The 23412-nt window shown below is 32.8% G+C and overlaps 1 protein-coding gene across 1 annotated transcript in view; it reads right to left on the reverse strand.

Annotated features, from left to right (window-relative positions):
- Window positions 1-2106: 2106 nt before the first annotated feature.
- Window positions 2107-23412, reverse strand: part of LOC119832413 (protein eva-1-like) — a 24621-nt gene continuing 3315 nt past the window's right edge. Inside the window, exons 2-8 of the mRNA XM_038356085.1 lie at window positions 14080-14285; window positions 12753-12891; window positions 7943-8092; window positions 6940-7083; window positions 5121-5225; window positions 4240-4377; window positions 2107-2828 (exon numbers count right to left, since the gene is read on the reverse strand). Coding sequence (XP_038212013.1) covers window positions 2383-2828; window positions 4240-4377; window positions 5121-5225; window positions 6940-7083; window positions 7943-8092; window positions 12753-12891; window positions 14080-14285 — 1328 coding nt within the window. The 3' untranslated portion in view covers window positions 2107-2382. The remainder of the gene's footprint in view (window positions 2829-4239; window positions 4378-5120; window positions 5226-6939; window positions 7084-7942; window positions 8093-12752; window positions 12892-14079; window positions 14286-23412) is intronic.

Genomic DNA, 23412 nt, shown 5'->3' on the forward strand with positions numbered 1-23412 from the left:
GTGTGCGCGATGTTGCAATCGTTACCGGGTAGAAGTTCTTACTGGGTGGCCTTATGCATCTTCTTATAATTAGTGTGTTATATGTACATAACAAATTACAGCTGTTAATAGTTATTGTTTATGAAATACAGTTACTATAATGTTTCCCATCTTTGTACCAGTATTATAACTGGGATGCAGGCTTTTTTAGGTTGTTTTTTTTTTCAAAAGAACCATTGTATCAAACTTCATTGCCGGATTGGAAGTCCTTTCAAAGGATTCCACATGTATGTTGGAATTTTTATGATTTGTTTTTGAATAGTCTGTGTTGTTGTGTTTTATTTTTAACCGATGTTCTCGAAAACGAAGGACGTTTATGATTGGATTTTTTTTTGTTGTTGTCAATCCCTCACCAGGACCGTCGATGACCTGTTTCGTCATGACCTGTTCTTAATACAATCTTTTTCGGGTAACTCATTACCCTACACATAGAGCAGTTACTGTATTCAAAACTATAGTAAATTATCTTCACGATTAACTTAGAAGGAGTTTGCTATTTTATATCCACATTGTTATCCCCAAAAACATCACTTCCTACTAATTTCATCATATTTCTATGACTAGGATATTTGGTTTGTTATCTTCGAATTGTCAAATTTTGAAGGACCTTGTCTTCTTCAAACCAGAATCTAGGTCGTTTTGTTTTTATTCACGTAACATTCGCGTAGTTCGTTGCAGAATTAGTGAGCTATAAACAAAGATAAGCAAACTAACTATCCGTCTGTTTAGACAACAACTTATTGAAGATTACGGCCCTAAGCTATTCTAATACCCTTCAATCTATCGTCTCAGAGCGATTGCCGATATTAACTCTGTATTTATAGTTGTGTGATTAACTAATAAACTTTTAAATGTTGTACGATTTTCTTAGTACGATTAATACATCTAAATAAAATATTGCTTTTTTTTTATTTTCGATTCAAAAGTTATGAAACTATTACCTTTAAGAGAAGATTTGTTCTTTACGTAGCAAAACGATTTGCTTCATAGTAAGACTAGAGGAATTATTTAAATTAAAATCTACCTACATACATGTACAATAATACTACTGCTCCGCCCTGGCTTTGACCGTGGTTCATGTACTATAGCTCTCAGGGATCACATATATACCCAACAATGAAAAAAATTTGCTAATCGCTTATAATATATTAATCGATTAACACGTTCAAACATATAAACAAACAAACAATTCTCTATATTATTATACATAATAGATATAAATAGCAAGCATAGATTTCTTAATATAAATAAACAATATTTGGAGAAGGACTAAATTCAATTGTACTCTCTAACACTAGCTTCAAACAACACACGTTTCACTAAAATAACCAATTCTTCAAATGCGGTGTACACTCGCATCGTTTGCATATAACCATGTATAAATCGTAACCATCGAAATATCTATCACAAACAATAATCCCTATCGATGTCTCAAAAGAGCAGGAACACGACATTTGTTGCCACAACCGAACGCTGATTTATCGCAAAGAACATTGTTAGCTTTACGAAATATAACTTTATGTGCATAATATATTACTCGACTTTTCCCCTACATTAACAGATCCCTCTTTAGCGTCTTGACGAATGGATCCATACCCCTAATTTTATTGAATAATGACGCCTCGTCACGCCATATTAACCTAAAACATAAAAGATGCGTGCCAGGAATGAAACACAATTTCTCGAATAGTTTATTAAAAAATTATAAAATTACATAGACAGGTCTGTGCTTTAATAGAAAATGGAATGACCGTGTTTGCAAGCGCGTGGTTACAGCTCTTCGCATATTAAATAGATTAAGGTGCGAGATTTATTACTAATTAAAGGATACATGAATATAATAAAACTTAATTAACTAAACCTTAAACAGAACCTATTATGTTGACAAAGGCACCAAATTGTATAAAAGTAATGGTTACAACACGAAATTAGATTTATTATAGGATACCTTAAAATACATATACACCTTACCATAATACGAATAACATCATGAATAATTCTTCAAACATTCAAAATTATGGAAACTAAACAAAAAATCCATTTCATGGACAAAAAGGCACAATTCAAACAAACATTGCTGTACTTATAACTAATATCAAAACAATTATAATAAAAATTAGCAAATACAGGTCATTAAAATTTACACGATATCGACTCTATTTACATCGAATTATAATTGCTATTGGTCTCCTTCTAAATTACCATTAAAATTCCCTTGAGACTATATTCTATGGACTAAAAACACAAAATCTGATGAGTCACCTATTAACTTTTTGCTTTAAAAGCTTGACCAGTGTGAAATCAGAAAAAATAAGTCCCGGAGGTGTCACCTCCATCGTTTTGTCACCCGTAGTGGAATTGCGTGTTGGTATAACCACTTAAACTCTTTGGACTCATCATCACTTCTGGATCATTCTCGAACCTGAGTGCTTCGACTTGAGGTATGTAATCTACTCCATACATGCAAGCACCAGCCGTTGGGTATACGGTTGACAAAGGCTTCATTGGTCGAAGAGTTTTTGTTGAATCCCTGTACAACATGTCTGGATGGCCTGGATCGTAGAAGTTTCCAGAGATATGACTAACACTACCATCATTATCTATGTCTGATATGGCATCGTTGAAGATATTTGGTGCCTCTGTGGTAAACATGTTACCGTTTTTGGCGTTGCGCTCTCTCTTACGGTTAATATAAATTCGCACTCCTATTAAAGAAATTACTAAAACTATAATGATGATGATGGCGATACCGATATAGAAATAGAAGTTCTCGTTCGCTCTCGAACGTTCTGGAACAAATATTATCATTCTATTATTCATCCCGATTAGTTCATCTGAAATTATACCGAAGGAAACAACAAAATCATAAAATAGTGAATGACGAAAAGTAAGTCACAAGGAAAGTTTGAATAATAATAATGTATTTAGTATAACTGTGTTTTATAATATTTTATCGAATTTATATTATGAACTGCATTGTTGTGATTACTAATAAATTTCTATTTGGTCTGCATCAAATTTCATTTAATTACGGTAAAATCCGGTAACAAGGACTTTTAGCCTAATTTCACCAATATTCAAGCGATATTTGTCGATGTTTAGGAATTTAGGTGATAATAATTAAACGCGAAAGTGGTTAACCGCTGCCGTTCGCCAATGTTTCCGGGATACGCTTAAATTAGATAATTTTAAGAGAGTATCGTAATATATACAATACATAATTTATGTGTTTTATATATTATAATTTATACATAACACATTAAGCTAATTCAATTAATTTCTAGGTAGCGTATCCTGTGTTCAAGCTTAAGAAATATCGCACTATTATGCAGGTATATTTGGTAAATAACTGTAACTAAGTCCGTAATTGACTAGGCATTAAAATTCGTATTATTTATTGTTCATGATTATATTAAAAAATAAGCTAAGAATATTCATATGACATTTTCATAAAACAACTTGAACAATAAAATAATTATGTGCCTCTCAGTGATTTCTATAAGCTATTGAAAGGCCATTCTTTCATATTATGGATGCCTATCTGGAGGAACCTCTTTTCTGATTTTCTGTTATTGAAGAATGTTTGCATAGCTGAAGCTATTTTATCAGATCTATCGCTAGATGAGAGTACAGTTAGTATGCAAATATTTTAAGGTAAAATTTTACATCTGTATGATGTAAAATTTTGTTTTTGTGGAAGATTTACGGGCCATCAGCTAAACAATTTAAAAACATGAAAGAATATTATTATTTCTAAACATTTAATTTTTAGTTTCATAACATTGAAATGCTTTATAAATGAGAAGTTTTGAAAGAATAGAAAAAAATTGATCACGGGGCGGGATTCGAATCCGCGTTTTTCGCCAAGCCGTAGAAACGCCTAGCCTAGTGATCCCTCCACAATAATCGAATTTCTTATACTCTTTCGGTTTTATGTCATTATTTCTATACATTTTATTGAAAATAACAATATGCATTAACTGATTATTATATCCAAAATATTTATTAACATTAAATAGTCTGATTTGTGTCACCTATGTTTAGCTTAACGACAATTAATATGTATTCAAGAGCATTAACTACAGTCATTTAACAAACTATCATCATCAAAATACAGGCGGACCACAACATACATCTTAAAATTTCTTTCAATTCTTATTTGATAATTTATATTAAATGTAATTTCTTGTGCTCACATACCTGATTTATTCACATTTCCCGTATATACATTTTCCGAGGCAATTTCCTTGTCTCGGTGACTGCTAATTTCTACCGACGGCTGCAGCGCTGAGTCGGCGATTGGTGATACAGCGTTCAATTCCCATTTATCGCTCGTATCTTTTAAAATATTTAGTTAAAAATTAAATAAACAATCTCACGAAATAAAGAATCTATCACCATCTATCTCAATAATTAACTAATAAGAACAAAATACAAAAATGCAAAGAAATTCTAAAATCAAAATCATTAAACCTTTCGGATTATAATAATGATATAAATATAGACATTTCGTTCAATAATTAGTTTATAAGACATAATTAGGACATCTCTTCACCGTTGCCTTTTGAGATATAATTATTACAATAAATTATTGTCCAAGTTCCTAATCTCTCAATAGGTTCTTCGAAACAATACATAGATATGAATTAACAATGCAAAAAGGGGCTTATTCTTGAATTTATATAATTATAAGTTAGAATTTACTCCACGTTCCGAGAACGTACTTTATTATCATTGGCAATATGAATTTCATTGAGAACAGAAAGCTTAAAATTTAAAGTTAGGATTTTTGGATCAATAACTAAAATGCCTTACTATTCTACATTGTTACAAAATTCCATGAAATAGAGCTTGTATTAAAATCGCACCTAGAACTACCTAGACATGTCTGGTTGCTTTAGATTTTCGAGAAGGTAACAAAATAAAATTAATTTCTGTTAAAAAAGTCAAGAAGGTTTTCTTTCTTACAAATTATAAATAAATACATAAATATTTCTATAAATTATCTTCTACCTCCCAGTACATTTTAAACACTTACTTTACAAAAAAATGATTTATGACATAAACTGTAAACAATTTACCTGATTCCTGAAACAGCCCTTTGTCTTTATTTATTTCATGAGTCTTCGTGACTTCGTCTGTCTCGTCCGTGCTTTCATATCTCTCAGTTAAAACACCTAGAGGAACTGAAAAGGAATTTTTAGTTTGTAACTTGAATAAATACTTAAGATATGAAATACTGGACGGAACCTCTCAGCTTAAAAAGATCAAAATATAAGACTAAGCTATATATTTCCTTGAATAGCATCTTCGACTAGGATCAAGAAGACTAAGATAATAAATTATGACTAAAAAGTTTACGTAAAAAATCTTCATGCAGAATGCAGATACATACAAAGATAATATTTTAAACTATGCATTGTAGCCTACAATAAATAAAATTGTTTAAAAGAAATAATTGTTAAAATTCAAACATATATTATATTTCTGTTATAAAATTAAACAAAAAACGTTTGCCTTATTTACATACAACCCAATTAATTGAAACATGATAATTGTTTAAATGTTACCGTATTATTATGACCTCTTTTCGTTTGTTTATTTTGTTTGGGTTTGGGCGTTAATTATTAATGTAAATATGACATCCATTCTTATATCTAATGCTATAATTATATATCGGATCCGCGTATCCTTTTCCTCACCCTTCCCAGACCATTTCTAAATTCACGTCGTCATTCTTTATTCCCTTTGTCCTATAAGCTGGCAACACATTTGTAAAGACAGTATTAAAATATCATATTTTTAAACCTCGTGCGATTGCGTTCATACACCTGCAGTATTTGAATATAACTTCACGGCAAATAAAAATAATAAAGCACGTCGTTATTTTTGCCGTTCTATCATTTATTTTGACGTATGTCGCAGTTATCAAACTAGAAATAGGTGACCCATTTGAAACATAAGCTCCTAACAATGTGGGAAATAGGACGGTGAAAAAGGGGGATATATGGTATGTTCCTATAGCACAACGTTGCAACATAGCGTTTAAACAGAATTCCTGAAAGTGTGAGCTTATAAACTATTCATGCGTCGATATCATAATTCAACCAATTTGGTACTATAAATTTATTTTGTATATATCGCAGGCAAATTATACAATTTCGCCGTTTACAACCTCCGTCCGTAATGTACAAAAGCTCGGCATTTAGTGTTATACCGAGAATTCAGTATCAGAATTTTGTAGTTTTGTTAAGGGGTGGTTTCTTGTGGACGTTTGGAAAAGTAAATTCTCGGCATAATACATAATGCCGAGCGCTTGTAAGCTGATGATGCCGTTTGTAAATAGGCGAAATTATACTATTTGGCTGCGACATATATAACAAGTAGGGAACACATCTTCGTAGATCCTACCACTGTAAATGCGTTTGAGATATGGTATTTGTTTTACCATCAGGTGATCCACGATTTCATTTCGTTATTCTAATAAACATAAATACAACTTCCCCTACATTCATCGTCTTTCATTAAAGCTGTTAGTGAGACAGATGCCTATGTCTATCGAGTATTAATTTAGTTGCTTGCTGTCTATACTGTCTCCCAAACGAAATGATATTATCTAATTAATCTTAAATACAATAAAAATGTTTGTATAGGAATTTTTTAACAAAAAACTTAACCGCCTTCAAATTGTGAGAAATTCACTAAAATTAAATGGGACAACATGGCAGGCACAAGATTTCAAGTAAAACGTTATAAAATAACGAACACAAAAAAATATACAGTCGAATTAATAGCCTGTTTTTTAAGTGGGTTGAAAATAATCTTTTAAACATGTCTGAAGATATCTATCTATTATATATGCATAGATTTCGTAGTTAGAGGAGTATAAAATGTACTTACCACACGCGTATACGATCTTCAGATAAGCTCGGGAAACGGGCTTGCAAGGAGAACCGAAGGTTTTGCTGGTCGCTGCGATGTGACATCTCCGCTTGCCGTGACATATTTGCATCACTGTTTCCACCGCGTATGGAGCTAGACAATCTATTGCGGAAAGTCATAATCGAATTAGTAATAGTGGTAACTTCATTTTTAATTTCATATAATCGAAAAGATTTATAAACGAGATTTTTTAATAGAACTGAATACGATTACTGCCGCACGATCACGAGTGGTCGAGAGGCTAGGCATTGCTACGGTTGGGCAAAAAGGCGCGGGGTCGCATTCCGCCTCGTGATCAAATTACTTCTATTCTTTAAGAATTTCTCAATCATGCTAACACCAAAAATATAATATGACGCAACTTTGAAGCTTAAATTATAATCGCAAAATTTTTATTTATTCATACGATTTGCGTATTCGATCTATTTGAAAAAACACACCGATTTCATGCTTATAGTATTTGACAAAAATCGAAATGTATGATTGAATAAATAGCAAATGTACGGGTTGAATGTAAAAATCGGCTCTGAGGTTTTCTCTATAATAGCAAAAGCATCTAGGTGTATTTTACTAATTATTTATGCTTATTGCATGATACTGATGGTGTGTTTATGACTTTACAATTCCTCTGCACAACATGTTAATGTCAAAACTAATGTACCTTTACTGGCCTTAATACACAACTAGCTTTTCTCCTGAGACTTCTTTCGCGTATTCAATTAAAAAAATGTCGGAAGTCCCGGAGACTGCCTCACATAATGCCCGCTCATGTGGAATTCTCTGTATAAAAACTTTCCTATTATCTTTCTCCGGACCCAAAATATTTTTAAGACAAAAACTATCCCCAACAACACAGGTGGTTTAGGCGTGAAGAAGAGACAAACCGGCAGAGATTCTATCGCAATTATAATATTAACAGTTGGGATTTATGATGCAATATACAAAAGTCCCAAGAACTTACTCTCTTCAACGACACCCTGGGTTTGCGGGCAGGTTATCGACTCATATGCTGTTCTGCCGTATTGGGCGTCGAATATAGCCACCCTGGTATACGGGTTGCAGCTCAGCTTTATCACATCGTCTTCACAACCAGTTCTGCTCAGAAACTCATCTGTTAAATTAATGTGTGTTTTTAGAAATAAAATTATAATAATATCTCTAATATCGAAATGAAATGTAATTAAACTAACTTTCAAGCCAGAACGAAAAAATAATCATTTATTTTAAATTCAAATCACGAATTTATTTAAAATCACTTCTAAATAAATCACATTCACTTAAAGATTCAACTCATAATTATAATAACTAATGTTATAAGTGTGAAAATGTGATTTGTTTCTTTGTATTTCAATCATATCGCAACGAAGCAAATTTATGCTGTGATTTTTGTGTCTGAAGAAATTGATTACATAAATAGAAAATCTTATACACTCAAAGTTTCTGTAAATTATAAATTACTTTAAATGTATCAAGTGAAGCAAAGAATTTCAAATATTAAGTTCAACACAATCGATATATATTTAAAACACCATAGTCCATATCCTATTTATAAATTGCCGCCAGAAATGAACAGCTATCAAAGGAACCAACACAAAAGCCTAATCACTCCCCCATATCCGACTTCTAAATAAATCAATAGGAACACGAAAGAACCCTTACGACTTACGAGTGGTCACTACTCCCCTTCAGTCCGTCACTGATCGAAATATATCACCTGTCCTCTTCGACATGGCAGTATGAACAATCATTATGAAATCGATGCTTATTCAGGATCGGATATTAATGATATTGCGCCAATATTCGGTACTTTTTCTATGTACAACGTGTGTTTCAAAAGACTAATGTGACTCAGCGTTCGTTATTATTCTGTATTGTTCAGAATATCATATTTGATATATAATAAATAAGTCTTGAAATAAGAGATCTATTTTGTATACATTCGAAAACTAATGAATATACCGTTTTACTTATTCGGAAAACAAAATTTCGTATTTTATCGACACATTTTTTTTAGTACATAGAAATATTGAGGTCAATTTAATTTTATCCATTTGGTCAGTTGATACGTCAAACGATACGTGGTTATTAATATTTAAAAGCTTTTTAATTTAAACGGAGCTTTTAATATCAAAAACTTTATCAACAGAATTTTAATTAAGTGGGTGTACCTTTATACCATTTATTGAAAACTGAACATTTTAACTAACTCAAAATGAATGAATAAATGTTATTTTCATCCCCGCCTAACAAAAACAGCACTGCTACAAACTTAATAATTGAGAATTTTTTTAAGCCATAGAAAGTAAACTATAGGATTTATTACATCAACAAATGTATTTATCTGCCACTACCTTAACCCTAACATCTTCATTTTTAATGAATTCGTACAATTATTAGACTTAAATAACACGAAAATATATTCAAATCAAGCGCCTGCAGCACAGCACCGGTATTCAACACATTGCTACTAACTTTACGAAATAAAATCAATAACGCACACGTAAACCCCAAAGTATGAACAGCTATTGGCTATTATAAACTCAATTAACAGAGTATACACGTTAACATAATTAGCCGTATTAATTGCAATGTAAGCAGAGGACTCGGCCACAACCCTTTCATGCCATTAGAAATCTAAAACCACTACGTTAAAAGCTCGCTTCGAGCATTCGTTGATCAGTTATACGTTTACTGGGGGCTTAGTAATGGAGCATAGTATTGTTACTCAAAGCATAAGTAAACGCGCGGTTTTGTCTGTTCTGTTTTGTGATTGATCTATACTCATATATACTATACCTTGTACTGGATTGAAGGCATTTTAATGTATAAAGTAATGCAACATCTATTTAATAAGTCTTAACGTAACCGTGTATGATAATACTTTTTATTACCATATCTATTACAACAATACTGTAACTATATAAGAAGAATGAAATAAATATTTATTTCTGTGGTTAAAAATAATCTTCTTTCTACTAACTTATATTTATATGTAACACACTTGTGTATCCGCCCGTGGCTTCGCCCGCGCAGTAAATTAAAAATATGTATAAATACCGAGGTATTCCGTACATAATTCACGTTCCCGTCAGATTTTCGATCCTTCGAGTCTCAAACTATCTACAAATTTAATCCAAATCGGTTGAGTCGTTTAGGCGTGAAGAAGAGACAGACAGTCAAATATCCGAATTTTTAATATAAGTACGGATAAGTATTACCTTATATTTAAATTACCAAAACTCAACGCCAACATGTCTTCAGGATTATATACAGTTCACCGCTGCCATATAAAAGTGAAATAACATTGATGATATAAAATGATATTGTATTTTAGTACGACAACTCGTAATAAATACAGGTATTTATCTTAGAAGGAAGAGATGTTATTTAGCCGAGGAAATATATTGTTAACTTTTTGCTATTCAAGATATTCTCGGTGCTTCAAAAAACACGGTTGCGGACTAAATGAAGAACGATACAAGTTCATTTTCAACACCAAGAAATACAGAATATTGAAATGTCTGTATTCTTTACACTCAAACAACAGACTCCTCTATAAAACAGACAACCAACAGATGTTTTTAACATTAACCAACCCGTTATCCTTATGCAGTTACGATCGATAACTAAAATTAAAAACCTTATAATCGCAGCGTTTTCTCGCCCGACTGCCCAGTACCCATAATAGCCACACCTATGACCAGGGTGCGGCCGGGCCGCTGACCTCTCCCCGGAATTTAATAACATCACATAAATCACGCCAATACACTCACACCGCCCTCGTAAAAACCATTGCGATTAGCAACCCTATTGTTTCGGATAAACAGAAATTACACGACAGTATTTATCAACGACTGTTGGACACCAATTCGTGGATGAATTCTCGGAAAACTAAAAATTTCTGTGTAAACTGTATAATAAGACGCGGGTGGGTTTGATAATACAAAATAATATTTTCTTGTGTTTGATTTTACACGAGTATTATACATTTAGAAATTAAAGACTTTTTAACGGATTTTATACGCGATTTATTCATTACATTATTAACCCGACGCTTCGAACACTTTAGAGCGAGCGTGGTCACAGGGAGACTGTCTCCCCTTGACATTGTAATATAGTGAATAAACCGGGTTTAAAATTCGTTACAAAGTGTTTAATTTCTATTTCTAACATAACTTAGTATATAATATTCAATTTCGATGTCCAGCCCAAAAATATTAGATAAATCAAGTCTTTCTAAAAATATGATATTTAGGGGCATATGATTAATTCAAAGAAAAGTATTTCATTTATTCATAAAAGAGTTTCTATTCATAAATAGTTTATTCATATTTGATCTCAAATTCATGCAAAATACTCATGAAACTAAAATACGACAAAATTTCGTTTGCATTTCGCTCTTTAATATAAAAGAGATATAAATAGCTCCATATCCTATTTGATTTAAACCGTCCCATAAAGTCCGAACGCGTCACAAAAGAACCTTTATTTCGAAACTTAAAGCCGAAAATCCCAAAAATCACATGAATAAATAAACGATAGATAAATCAGGATGGCCTACGGGCTTCAGCAGAATCTAACGCGACCTAAAATAAGGGAAAGAACCAATAACTTTCATATAATGGTCGTGACAAGGTCCTTTGTGTCTCTTCTGCTATCAAACGGTATAAAAATTCTTTAATACGTTAAGGTAGACCAAAATATATACTGCATATATTAGAATATTCTAGAACAAAGAAGGCTATGGAGTTATTATTTTTAATTATTTATAACTTCAGCACAAAATATCATATTGCAATCTATATTTATGAATTCAGTTTAAACGTCGTCCCATTTTAAAGATGCGTGCACTCTGCAACGACTTTATTTTTTTTACATATTTGCATAACATTATACGTATACACCTTAAGCAATTCAAAATTATAATTTGTTTAGCATAAATATTTGCCATACATCGAACAACATTTGTCGGAATGTAAATACTGAGTCAAAAAGCGCGGGAATTATTTCCGCCAGTGATAAATGTAACATGTGCTTGGCATATTCGATGAATGTGATTGTTCCTTTAATGTATGGTGATTGGAGGCGTTGTGTTGGAAACATCTGAATTTGTGAACGCTTTCAGGTACAATGGAGGAATTTTTGATAACCTTATACTCGATAAGTCGAGGAAATAATAATCAATCGGTGTTTTCTACGTTTGTAAATGTGTTTGGTGTTATTGTTGCAGGTTTGTTTGGCCATTTCATGCTTTATTTTCATAACATAAAACAGAGAGTCATAACATATAAAATTAAGCATAAATGTTATTCGTACGCTGAGGACAACTATCATACAAATCTTACAATAGTACAAATCAAATCAACATGCAAATCTTGATCATTAATTACATGATATAGTGAAACAATGCATCACACTCAGACATTTTTATGTGTGCTAGTCGAGCACGCTTCGGCATGAATTGGGCCAGCTCGCACCGGGGAAGTACTACACCCCCACAGAAGACCGGCGTGAAATAGCATTCTGCTGTGTTTCGTTCGGTGAGTGGGGGAGCCGGAGCCTTCCCATCCCTTTTCTTTATCCCTTCCCAAAGTCGGCAATCCATTTGTAGAGGCGTAAGGTCTGTAATGGAGGTATAAGGTTATGCCTCTCAAAATGTTCATGGGCGGTGGTAGCGCTTACGATCAGGCGTTCCACCAGCTCCATTGCCGACTATAACAAAAAAAAATTCCACAAACATTACAGTCCCTTTAGCGAGCGTAAATACTCACACGGCCTACACTTGTATGCAACTTCGACGAACTTCCTCGCATGCGGACAAGGGTCAACGGAGCCTGGTTTTGATTTTGTGCTAAATTTGCAGGCCGGTTTCTTCTGACACGCTTCCACAACTGTTTGCAGCAGCGAGTACTGTGGACAAAATTATACATCAACTAGATAAAGTGTCGGTTTGTTTTGTACTGCGCGCCACTTTGGGGAATAAAATTACCAATTTACATAAGCAGATTGTTAGCTAGAGCTTGCTGCGGTTTTGTGCTAACAAGTCTGTATATTTATTCGTGGTACCTCTTAAAATATGTTCACGATGATAAATGATGATGGTAAAGTATGACGACATTCTAAAATATTATCTGACATTATACCTATATCTATGTAAAATATTTGTTTATTTACAAGTATTATGAAAATGAAATGTAAATTATTGACATTCATAAATCTATTTCAACGATGTTCGCTTAATTATCAACATTCCATATGTATTATGCTGTAAAATTTAGTATAACAATATATGTTCCATAAAAATGCATATTTTTCAAAGACTTTTGTAACAAACTCCACTGATAAAACTTACAAGCTAATTTTATAAATACCAGCTGCGCCCGCGGCTTATCCCGTAGGAATATCGGGATAAAAAGTTGCCTATATGTTATTCTGTCCAGCTATCCACGTACCAAATTTCATTGCAATCGGTTCAGTAGTTTTTGCGTGAAAGAGTAACAAACACACACACATCCTTACAAACTTTCGCATTTATAATATTAGTAGGATAGGATTCTACTTACAATTAAACAAAATGCCGAAATATTTTGAATGCGAAATTGCTCAGCTCAGTCACTAAGACTATTAACTAAGTGAGGGTAGTTATCGGATATCGATTAAACAACGTTCGAGCACGGAGGTCCAACCGCTGCGAATGCAGAGTGTTACAATTTGAGGAGATATTTACAAATTCACAAGTCTAATTGTATCATAAATCAAGGTCAGAATTTTTTTATTATTAACAAATAATACATTTCTAATATATGTAACATATGTACTTCTATGTATATATAATGCATAATGCAATAAGTTCGTTTATTAGTGAGACAATTAAATAATATTGTTTTAAGTGATTCCTTTTTATTTAGTTTTAAGCGTAACACTTGTAATGTAGCTAATATAATACGACGCTTATCCATTAAAGCCTTAGAACGGATTTAAAACGCCTAAAGTAGACAAACAGTAACTACACCCGAGTTAGAGTTATAGCGTAAATATACTTTTAAACCACCATAAATCGTTCACTTGAAATTATTTTTATCATTAGTCAGAACATACCTGCATAGCATTCGGCCACAAGCACTTTTCGCTAATATCCGTGGTGTCTTGTGGTTTTTCGGCAACACATGTACGAGCATCCGGCGCTGCCTTCCCATACTGCGCCACTTGGATGCTAATTGATGTGCCCCGTGGACAGGCAAGGGACACCATCTCGTCGTCGCAAGCCGCTCGCTGCATGGTCTTCAACGTACCGGCCAATAACGCTGTGAAGAAAAAATATATATCTCCTTTTTTGTAATAGATATGTTATCGCATAAATATTTTAAAATATTGTAAATTGAAAGATACAGTATTTTTGTTGTCAAACTAATTTTAAAATTAACATACGTTACAACTCATTAAACTCATTTTCAAAAGCTTATATTCCTAAAACCTGTTTAATGCCAGTTATATTAGTTAGTACACAACTACGTACTACAATAAAATTGTATTTAAAACATCTACTAAAACTGTGTTTTTATTGAAGGCGATACCCACCGTACATTTTACAAATATATCAAATATTTGTACCGAAAATCATAAATTTCGAACGCGATTTAATAGAAGCACGCGCGCTTTTTGATTGAAGTTCGCGTTTGAAAATCAATAGCCAGGTATGAACAAAATGATTTATGAAACACATCTGTGTTGAAATGGCATTTCGATACGATACGTCACTCAGTAGATTAATTTTTGCTTTTATTGACGCGCTTTATTGATTGATATTTATAATGTGTATTTTTAACACATTATTAATATCAATTTTAAGGCAAAATAAAGTGCGCTTGGACAGAGTTTATTTAAAACTAATTGATTGATGTACTGTATGATGTGATGACTTGGTGTACCAAATGTTAATATAAAAAAGTGGTCACTGTATTTTATATAAATAAACATCAACCATAAGAATGTGCTCAAAAGGAACAAACAAACATCAACGAATGGAGCAGCGCTGTATACTCATTACATGACATCCTAATTTGCCGGCTTGTACCAAAGAACAAAAAGTGATTATCAGGATTTATAGTCGACAATAACACTCATTAAAAACAACTTCCAGCGTAACATGTACAGGCTAATAAAGGCGTGTTTATAACGGAAGACAATACGTACATTAAGAGACAAAAGCGAAAAGCATCGCATCCGCAGATGGTGACATGAGGGGAATCGACTGGAACAATACGTGATACGTAATGAGATAATGGGAATGCGTGTGAAGTTTCCTAAGATAAGGGCGAGATTACAACGTTACGAATTGCTTGTTTTTACTTTTTACGTTTTAGAGCAAGGCGATACTGTTTCAAATTGCTTATATAAAATACATATTTAGTGGTACACATATAGCATATAGAACTAAGGGATCACCTATATCTAAAATATAAAATGCAACTAAAAATTTTTTAATTAGTTAGGTCAGTAGTTCCTGAGATTAGCTCATGCAAATAAACTTAATCAGCTGTATGTTATATGAAATTTGTATAAATTTCCCCAACGAATTGATTTTATTTACCATTGATCACTACCTCAACATTCAAATGTAGGTATGTAAGAAGAGTCCTCGACATTGCGCACGCTCACGTGAGTCTCATTCCAGAAAGTGAGGTAATAATTACATGCTCATTACAGTTTGTATAAAAAATACATGTATTCTATTAGCTTAAATACAGGTTGATGTTACTATACGATAGCGGTAATTACGCGAATCACCCATTTACTAACTACATTTTAAATTTAATTACTACTCTTGTTACAAAATAGTATCTAAATTATGAAAAACCTATATTAAACTAAAGATGAAACTATGTATAAAAAAATGGTTGCCTGTAAAGTCGGTTTTACGGGCGAAGATTTTACTTGACAACGTCTTTTTCTCGGTAGAATATTTATTGATATGAATATTATTAATTTGCACAGTAGGAACAAGGAATTGGATGAAAATAAGAATTGCACAAATTGTAACTATAGAAAATATATTTTGTTTACTAAAAAGACAGAGACAGAGACACAAGCACGCGCCGATTCAATGCCCCTAATTCTCTAGTGCTGCGCGCGCGGCGGACCGATCATAGTTCGGTGACTCATCGTAACGTTACCGGGCGTTACACTTTTTCATGAGTGACTCCGAGCCGCAACCTAATTTAAAACGTTGTCACGTCAAAAATGTACCATTCATGATGCAAATATTTTGTATGAAGAGCTACTACTTAATATTATATACCATTTTATATATATCATTCTTTTCTATAAAGAAGGTAACTGGTGTCCCTTGGGGTTAGTTCCACTGTAGATTCTAAAATGGTACCAAAATACAAAAAACTTTAAAGAAAAATAAAGAATCACGCCAATTGGTTAAAAACCCATTTGGTTAAAATACAATTTGATTGACCTCCTTCGTTTTGGAAACGTCGGTTACAAAATTAAGACAATCTCATAAAAAGAAACAATAAAAAAAAACTAATTAGAATAGCCAACAATTAAGAAATAATAATGTCCCAGAACCAAAAATAGAGAAGACAAAGGTGACCTACATTGCACAGCATGCAAAAAATATAACGCTTAATTAATCAGCTCTGAGGAAAATAAAAATAATTTAATAATTTCTAGGTCAATGATGCTTGCAACTTTGAAAAGTTTCCAGATGCATTCACCACCTCTAATACTGCTATAAAATTCATTCAAAATATACTTCAAGCCATTAGGTAATCTTTCATTATCTTTTTAATCCAAACAGAACCTCATAAGTAGGTCATCTATGTATAAGTATTAAGGTTAGGTCATATAGCAATCAATATTCCCACAGTATCTGCATAATTTCCGCATCACATACATTTTTATAGATGACATCCCCGTGGGATGCTATGGTAATGATATGAGAATTTCATACTACAAAATTTCCGAACCAATGAGTAATGCACAGCACTATGAAAGATCTTATGAAGATTAGAAATTTTCATGTATTGAATTTTATTAGCATTATTTACGTCGACATCGCAAGTAATTATTTAAATTAGATATTGTATCGTTAAGCATTATTCTTACTACTCTGTTTTTATTTTAAACGATTCTGTGATTTCGGGCAGTTCTAACAGTTTTAGGTATATGTGACAGATAATTAAAATTAATCAAAAATATTTACCTACTTATTAATACATAAATATATTGCGGTTTTGACATTCCCAATAAAAATAACTGGGAGGCTACCATGATATCTTAAAGCAGTTCTAATTCCAACGTGGGAAAATGATGACGTTTGACGATTTATAAAGCTTTGACATTTTGGAAATCATCAATGGAATTAGTACTGGTTTAAGACGTCATGATCTGCTACGTACTATCGTCGTCTTTATATGTACATCATGATATCTTTTCCTATCATTATTCTATGGCTAAAATGTAATATTCTTCGCCCCGACTTTGCCCAAGTGACCTTTGATCTGCTTTTTGTAAGATCCTTAATTTCTTTTCTTTATTTATTATCCTCGTGATAATCAAAGGGGATGCAAATTGATGATGATTTCAAGAATATTTTCTATAAAATTATCATTAATAATTATAATTTAAACTCCCAAAATGTTTTATATCAAACAGAAGCATTAAATAGCGACGGCAATTAGAATGTTAAGGTATGAAGGTTGCACATTTGAATAGAAAGGTGAAATTAAGGGTAAACGTAGAATAGTTATGAATAGAAATACTTTATTGTACTATCAAAGCAAAAGATAAACAGCCCCTAGGTTTACGTGCATAGTTTCCATTCTCGCGGGATCTCAAGCCATCATTTCATCAAATTTCATCCAAATCGCTTCAATGGTTCAGGCCTGAAGAAGGGAAAAACAGAGTTACTTTCGCATTTCCAATGTTTAAATGTTGATAGGCATATGCAAAATGTATCATTCCTGGATAACCTTAGTCGACCTTGTTTATACGTTAGCAGAAACGTGATGACGATAAGAATCATTACCGTGACCCTGTACAACATACACTAAACAGTAAATCATACAATAATATAGTGTACAATATAAATTTTATGCGTTCAAGGTACAATAAATATCATATGGTTATCTTCAATGCACCTATGACCTCCTTCCCGACTAAGTATATCTTACAAAGTTATAACTCAATAAAAATTTCAACATGTAAACGTGATGAAAATTTTCTATCTAATTTTTCAAGTTTTTACGTTGTGAGTAAATTATAAATTGTGCCTTTCAACGGCAAAATTTATGTACACTGCTACACTATTTTATGACAAAAATAGTTAAATTGTAATGTTATTTAACATTATCCTCTCTGACATGAAATTTTAAAAATAAAAACCAAACAATACCAATACTATTTGCCGCGGAAATAAAATTAAATACATTGACATCGCTCAATTCAATTTTCCCGCGTATCACGCGAAATAAAATTATAAGTAAGCCATTGTCCCATCCTGTATTGTACGCTGGCCGCGCATTACTATTATAACAGTCTATAAGAAAAGGCAAACAACAACACGTAACAACGCCAAAACTAAATTCACGATTGTCATTTCCAGGGACATTTCAATTTTCCATTAACGCCGAACAAAACAAAATTTATTAGATGTTTTCATTTCTTGACGTTTCTCCACGGTCGACAACAACTTGGCAATTTTATTAAAAGCGGAAAAGCTCCCAAATTATTCACGAAACAAATAGGTGCGCGATTTGTGGGAGAATTTATGACGTCTCACCGCTTTACAGATTTCGCAAAAAAGCTTTATAATCTCACTATGCGTAATTAAGTTCTGTGTTGTTTTAATACACATATTGCATGTAAGACGAATATGAGACGGCTTAGCTCGGTATAAAAATCTAAATATAGTTACGGGACGCCGAGAGCTACGTCTAGAAGATAACTAATTATTAATGCTCTTAGCTCAGCTTATAAGATGAATAAAACAAAAGTTACATACGCTCTAGCCTCAAGAACAAAACAGTTAAGTTGGCGAGATTAGTTCTGCTACATCTCTAAACGAAACGAGAATACGAAATTGTGGGCAAAGATTGTAAGTAGTTTTCCAAGTTAAGTAAATGGACTGAGATCCCATTTAAAAGTTGAGCTGACCACATCACGCGTTAACTTAGAAACGCAATAATAGCTGCTAAGTATATTATGCGGTAAGGTCAGGCTTTTTGGTTTCCTGAAATTACGCATTAGAAGGTTAATCAAATTGACCAGACCGTGAAGGAGAAAAAAGAACCAAATATGTTAATAAACTGTTTGATTTATTCACTACAAAAAAATAAAACCCAACTAAGTGACTCTCGCTCGATGATAGAATATAGACTGTTCACTCCACTGCTGTTGAGACATGACCTTCTTTTTAAGGTTAGGACGGGTAAAGGCGTGAGCGTTTTGCCTGATGGTAAGCAATCACCACCACCAGTGAATCTTTGCATAAAACAGAAGTAGGAATAGCAAAGTATTGGCGACATGAAGGAATAAACTGGAAAGGGTAAGGAAAAGAAAACTGACGTCCAGCTCTCCCACTCATTGCAGGATATATAGTAACATTCGCATGCTACTGATTAACACCAATCTTCTATGTAAGTGTGTGCGAGCTGTCCTTGTTCGTGTCGTAGTGTACTCGACCCCCACAAATTCATTCGTATGAGAAAATGTGCACGTGAGAAAAATGATTTAGTTGTTACCAAGAATTACGCATTGGCTGCCATCGCTAATAGTCTTTGGTTTATACATCAACACACAATAGGTTTCTCAACTATAAGTTAAATAAAAGGTATGGTATACAACATAGTTATTTCGCTATTAAGTTAGTTTTTTACTAACTTCATCTAAACTTCTCAGTTCATATAATAGTTCTTGCAATTTCCTACAAGTTGTAATAGTCCATTAAAGGTGCATATGCTTTTTATAACTTAATATATAATTATGCTCTTGTTAGAAATATAAAGAAATCTCTTTGCATGTGTTTAATATTAGTTTGAACCTAATAAGAATGTAGCTACCTCTGTATCTCAACTGACAATTATTCATGCCACAGATTATTAAAACACAATTTATATCTGACACTTTTATACCAAATGTCTTCAATTATTTAAGATCAAAAAGAATCAAAATTAAGAAACAAATACTCATATATTACAATAATACAACTAAAACGAAAACATAGAAAACTATAAATTTCTTTTAAATTTCATAAACAGCATTAAACATAGTTATATTCAATAGTCTTATATCTAACTGCATACAAAAATACATTCATAATTCGTTTTTGACTTCAGCTTTCTTGAAGTAAATAAAAACCGGAAACATGCATACGATATACAGAGCGAAAAGATTTTATTTCGTATTTATTCGTAAAACATTTTCATATTTATATTCCTTACTTATGTTGACAAAAGGCCGTCATACATGCCTTATACTGTTCAGCATCGTAAATGTACATTTTCTTTTAACACTCAGTCTAAGCTGGATTTCCGTCCCATATTCTATACTACCAAACATATAAATAAAATGTATAAGTAGATATGGTGACATCTATGTGGCTATATCTCATTTCAATATAGCTGTATTAGGCTAATTACCTTGATGATATTCGGTAACTAATTGTGGTAGTCGAGTACTCTTCGGTACGAATTGGGCCAGCTGGCACCGGGAGAGTACCACACCCTACAGAAAACCGGCGTATAATAGCATACTGCTGTTGCATGCTGCTGTGTTATGTTCGGTGAGTAGGAGATCCGGAAGTCCATATAAGTCTTTTCCTTACCTTTCCCATTCCTTTCCTTATTCCTCTCGTCAATCCTTTTTGGAAAAGGATTTCCAATTCATAGTTGGCCATCCATTTGCCTCCAAATGTTCAAGGGCGGTGGAAGCGCTTACCATCAGGCGACCCACCAGCTCGATTACCGACCGTGACTTAAAAAAAATGGTGTGGAATATATAGATTTTTGGGTCTGCCTGTTTATTTTGAGTAATATTTGGTGCTGCTTAAACATATACAAGATGCAGCAGCAGGATATACAAGATGCTGAGCCACACATCCAGAACTTGGCCATTAATCTATACTCATATTATAAAGAGGTGAAATTTAGGAATATTAGAGAAGAAAAATAGTGAAAATTAGGGATATCCCAAAATTTTCAAGGATATCCCTAAAGGCTTATACCGCGTGCGAAGCCGGGGCGAACTGCTTATACGAGGTGATTATTTTGTTTCTATACTTACCTTTTGACAAACCTTTAACCTCACTTAGCACTCAGTCCATGGCCTGAAATGTGGCTGCATATTTTATCCGCTTGCTTTTGACGTACGTAAACCTAAAAACTAGCCCCTGTGATACATTTAAATGCATTGCAATGTCTTTAATTCTCATTTTGTATATGTTTTGTATATGAAAAACTACGTCCATATTTAATGGCATTGTAGCTTATTGGTGCACCATAATGATAAAAGAAATCAATCATAGCTCTTTCATACAGACATTTGTTTAATTTAAAATTACGACAAAAAAATTGGGACAAATGTATACAAATAGATTAAATATATTCTAAAATGGTACACCGAATTGACATTTAGCCTTAGAGCCGCCAGCGATATTTTAATTTAAGACCACAATAAATATCTAACCTAACCTAACCTAATCAATATCACGATAAAATCGTTAAAATTAAACAAACCCTAAGTTTATTTACCAGTATCCCGCAAAACCCAACAACGGGCTATTCGTTTTCATTTTTATTTTGAAATTATGCCATGGTAATTGACGAATTTCGTGTTACAAAGGGCCTCTCCCTCGTATATTAATTAAAAACGTGACAACCGCGAATTTGGCTTTTATATCGTGACCGAGTGAAGCTAGGACAAAGAGAGTGTGATAAATGTATCCGCTACTGTGTAATATTCCGCCTCATTTGTAGTTTACGGCCGCCTTTGGGGACATTAAAATGTTTCTTAAGACACCTTTGTGCCGACGGTCTTTTGAGAATTTAAAAGCGCCTTTTTTAATGTAAATCGTCGGCGTGGATTACGAATTGCTTTGATGCGAAATCGGTTTGTTGTTATGTAATGGTTTACTTAGAAATTTTTTGGGAAATTTTGCTGTGAACTGACTATTAATTTATTTAATCCTATCTATAAGGACTATTATTTTATAATCTTTTCTATTTATTTTACAAAAAGGTAGTGGCTCCTTAAAGCATTTATTTATTATGAAATGAATTGAATTACTACCCAGCTTATTAAACTGTATAAATTCCAACCACTACTATATCGCGTGTATCAAAAATTAATTTTATTACATATCTATTTTTTGTCTTTGAGGAATTACACTTCTTTATTTAACATCATATTCTATCGATACTTAATATCCGTTCGTAAAATTGAACTCGTATTTTCAGTAAATTTTTCACTATAATAATCTCAGGCCAGCATATTTCTAAGATTTCTAACGACATTATACAAATCATGTACAGTTGGAGCGCTACGCATAAAAGAACCTTAAGTAGCGTAGAATTACGTAGCATTTCGTAGCTGCTACGGTTGCTAGCTCTACGCTGACAAGAATCCAAGTTTGCTACGGAATTCTATTGAATTTTTAATTAACAGCCGTAAATATAAGGTCAGTACATTTCGACTCGAATCACGACCGGGTCACATGAAAATATATGTTTTTTCGTCCGAGTACTCTTATACAGCTACCTGAGGGGCTAAAAATAATATTGTTTTTAACATATACGTTAATAAACACACGTTTATATCGCTATTCCCTACATTTGATACACGTGTATCGTGATTTGTATAAATTACCATTAAAGATCGTAGAAGGTCAATCGGCTTCAGGTCCCCCTCTGGCCAATCAATACTATTATACATATATACACAATTAAATTGAAATGAGATATTCTATAACACTATACATACGTCTGTTTATAAACATTATAAAACACCACAAACATTTTTATCTTCACGAAGTAAAATAACATCTTATACGTAGATAATTATTAATTATAGTTAATAAAACACTTACCTTGTAAAAAAGAAAGAGGAAACATAAATACAACGAGCCAATAACTAAAAAAAAATACCGGTATCTCCCACAGGACCACCAGGCATGCGCTTGGGCATGTCTAACTGGATCCTATTGTATACACTTTTAACATAAAAAAAAATTGTTACTTTTTTTTCAGCTTTATTAAAGAGATTGTGTTCATATAAAAATCGCATAGTGTGTTGTATTTTATTAGTATATAAAATTGAATATAATTTCATCAGTACTCTTACTAAAGCTAGTATACCTAGTCTTGCCATAAATATTGTAATAAAGAAAAAAGAAAATTGTTAACTGCAAATAACATTTATTAC

The sequence above is a fragment of the Zerene cesonia genome, chromosome 15, assembly GCF_012273895.1.
Source record: "Zerene cesonia ecotype Mississippi chromosome 15, Zerene_cesonia_1.1, whole genome shotgun sequence".
In the NCBI taxonomy this organism is placed as follows: Eukaryota; Metazoa; Arthropoda; class Insecta; order Lepidoptera; family Pieridae; genus Zerene; species Zerene cesonia.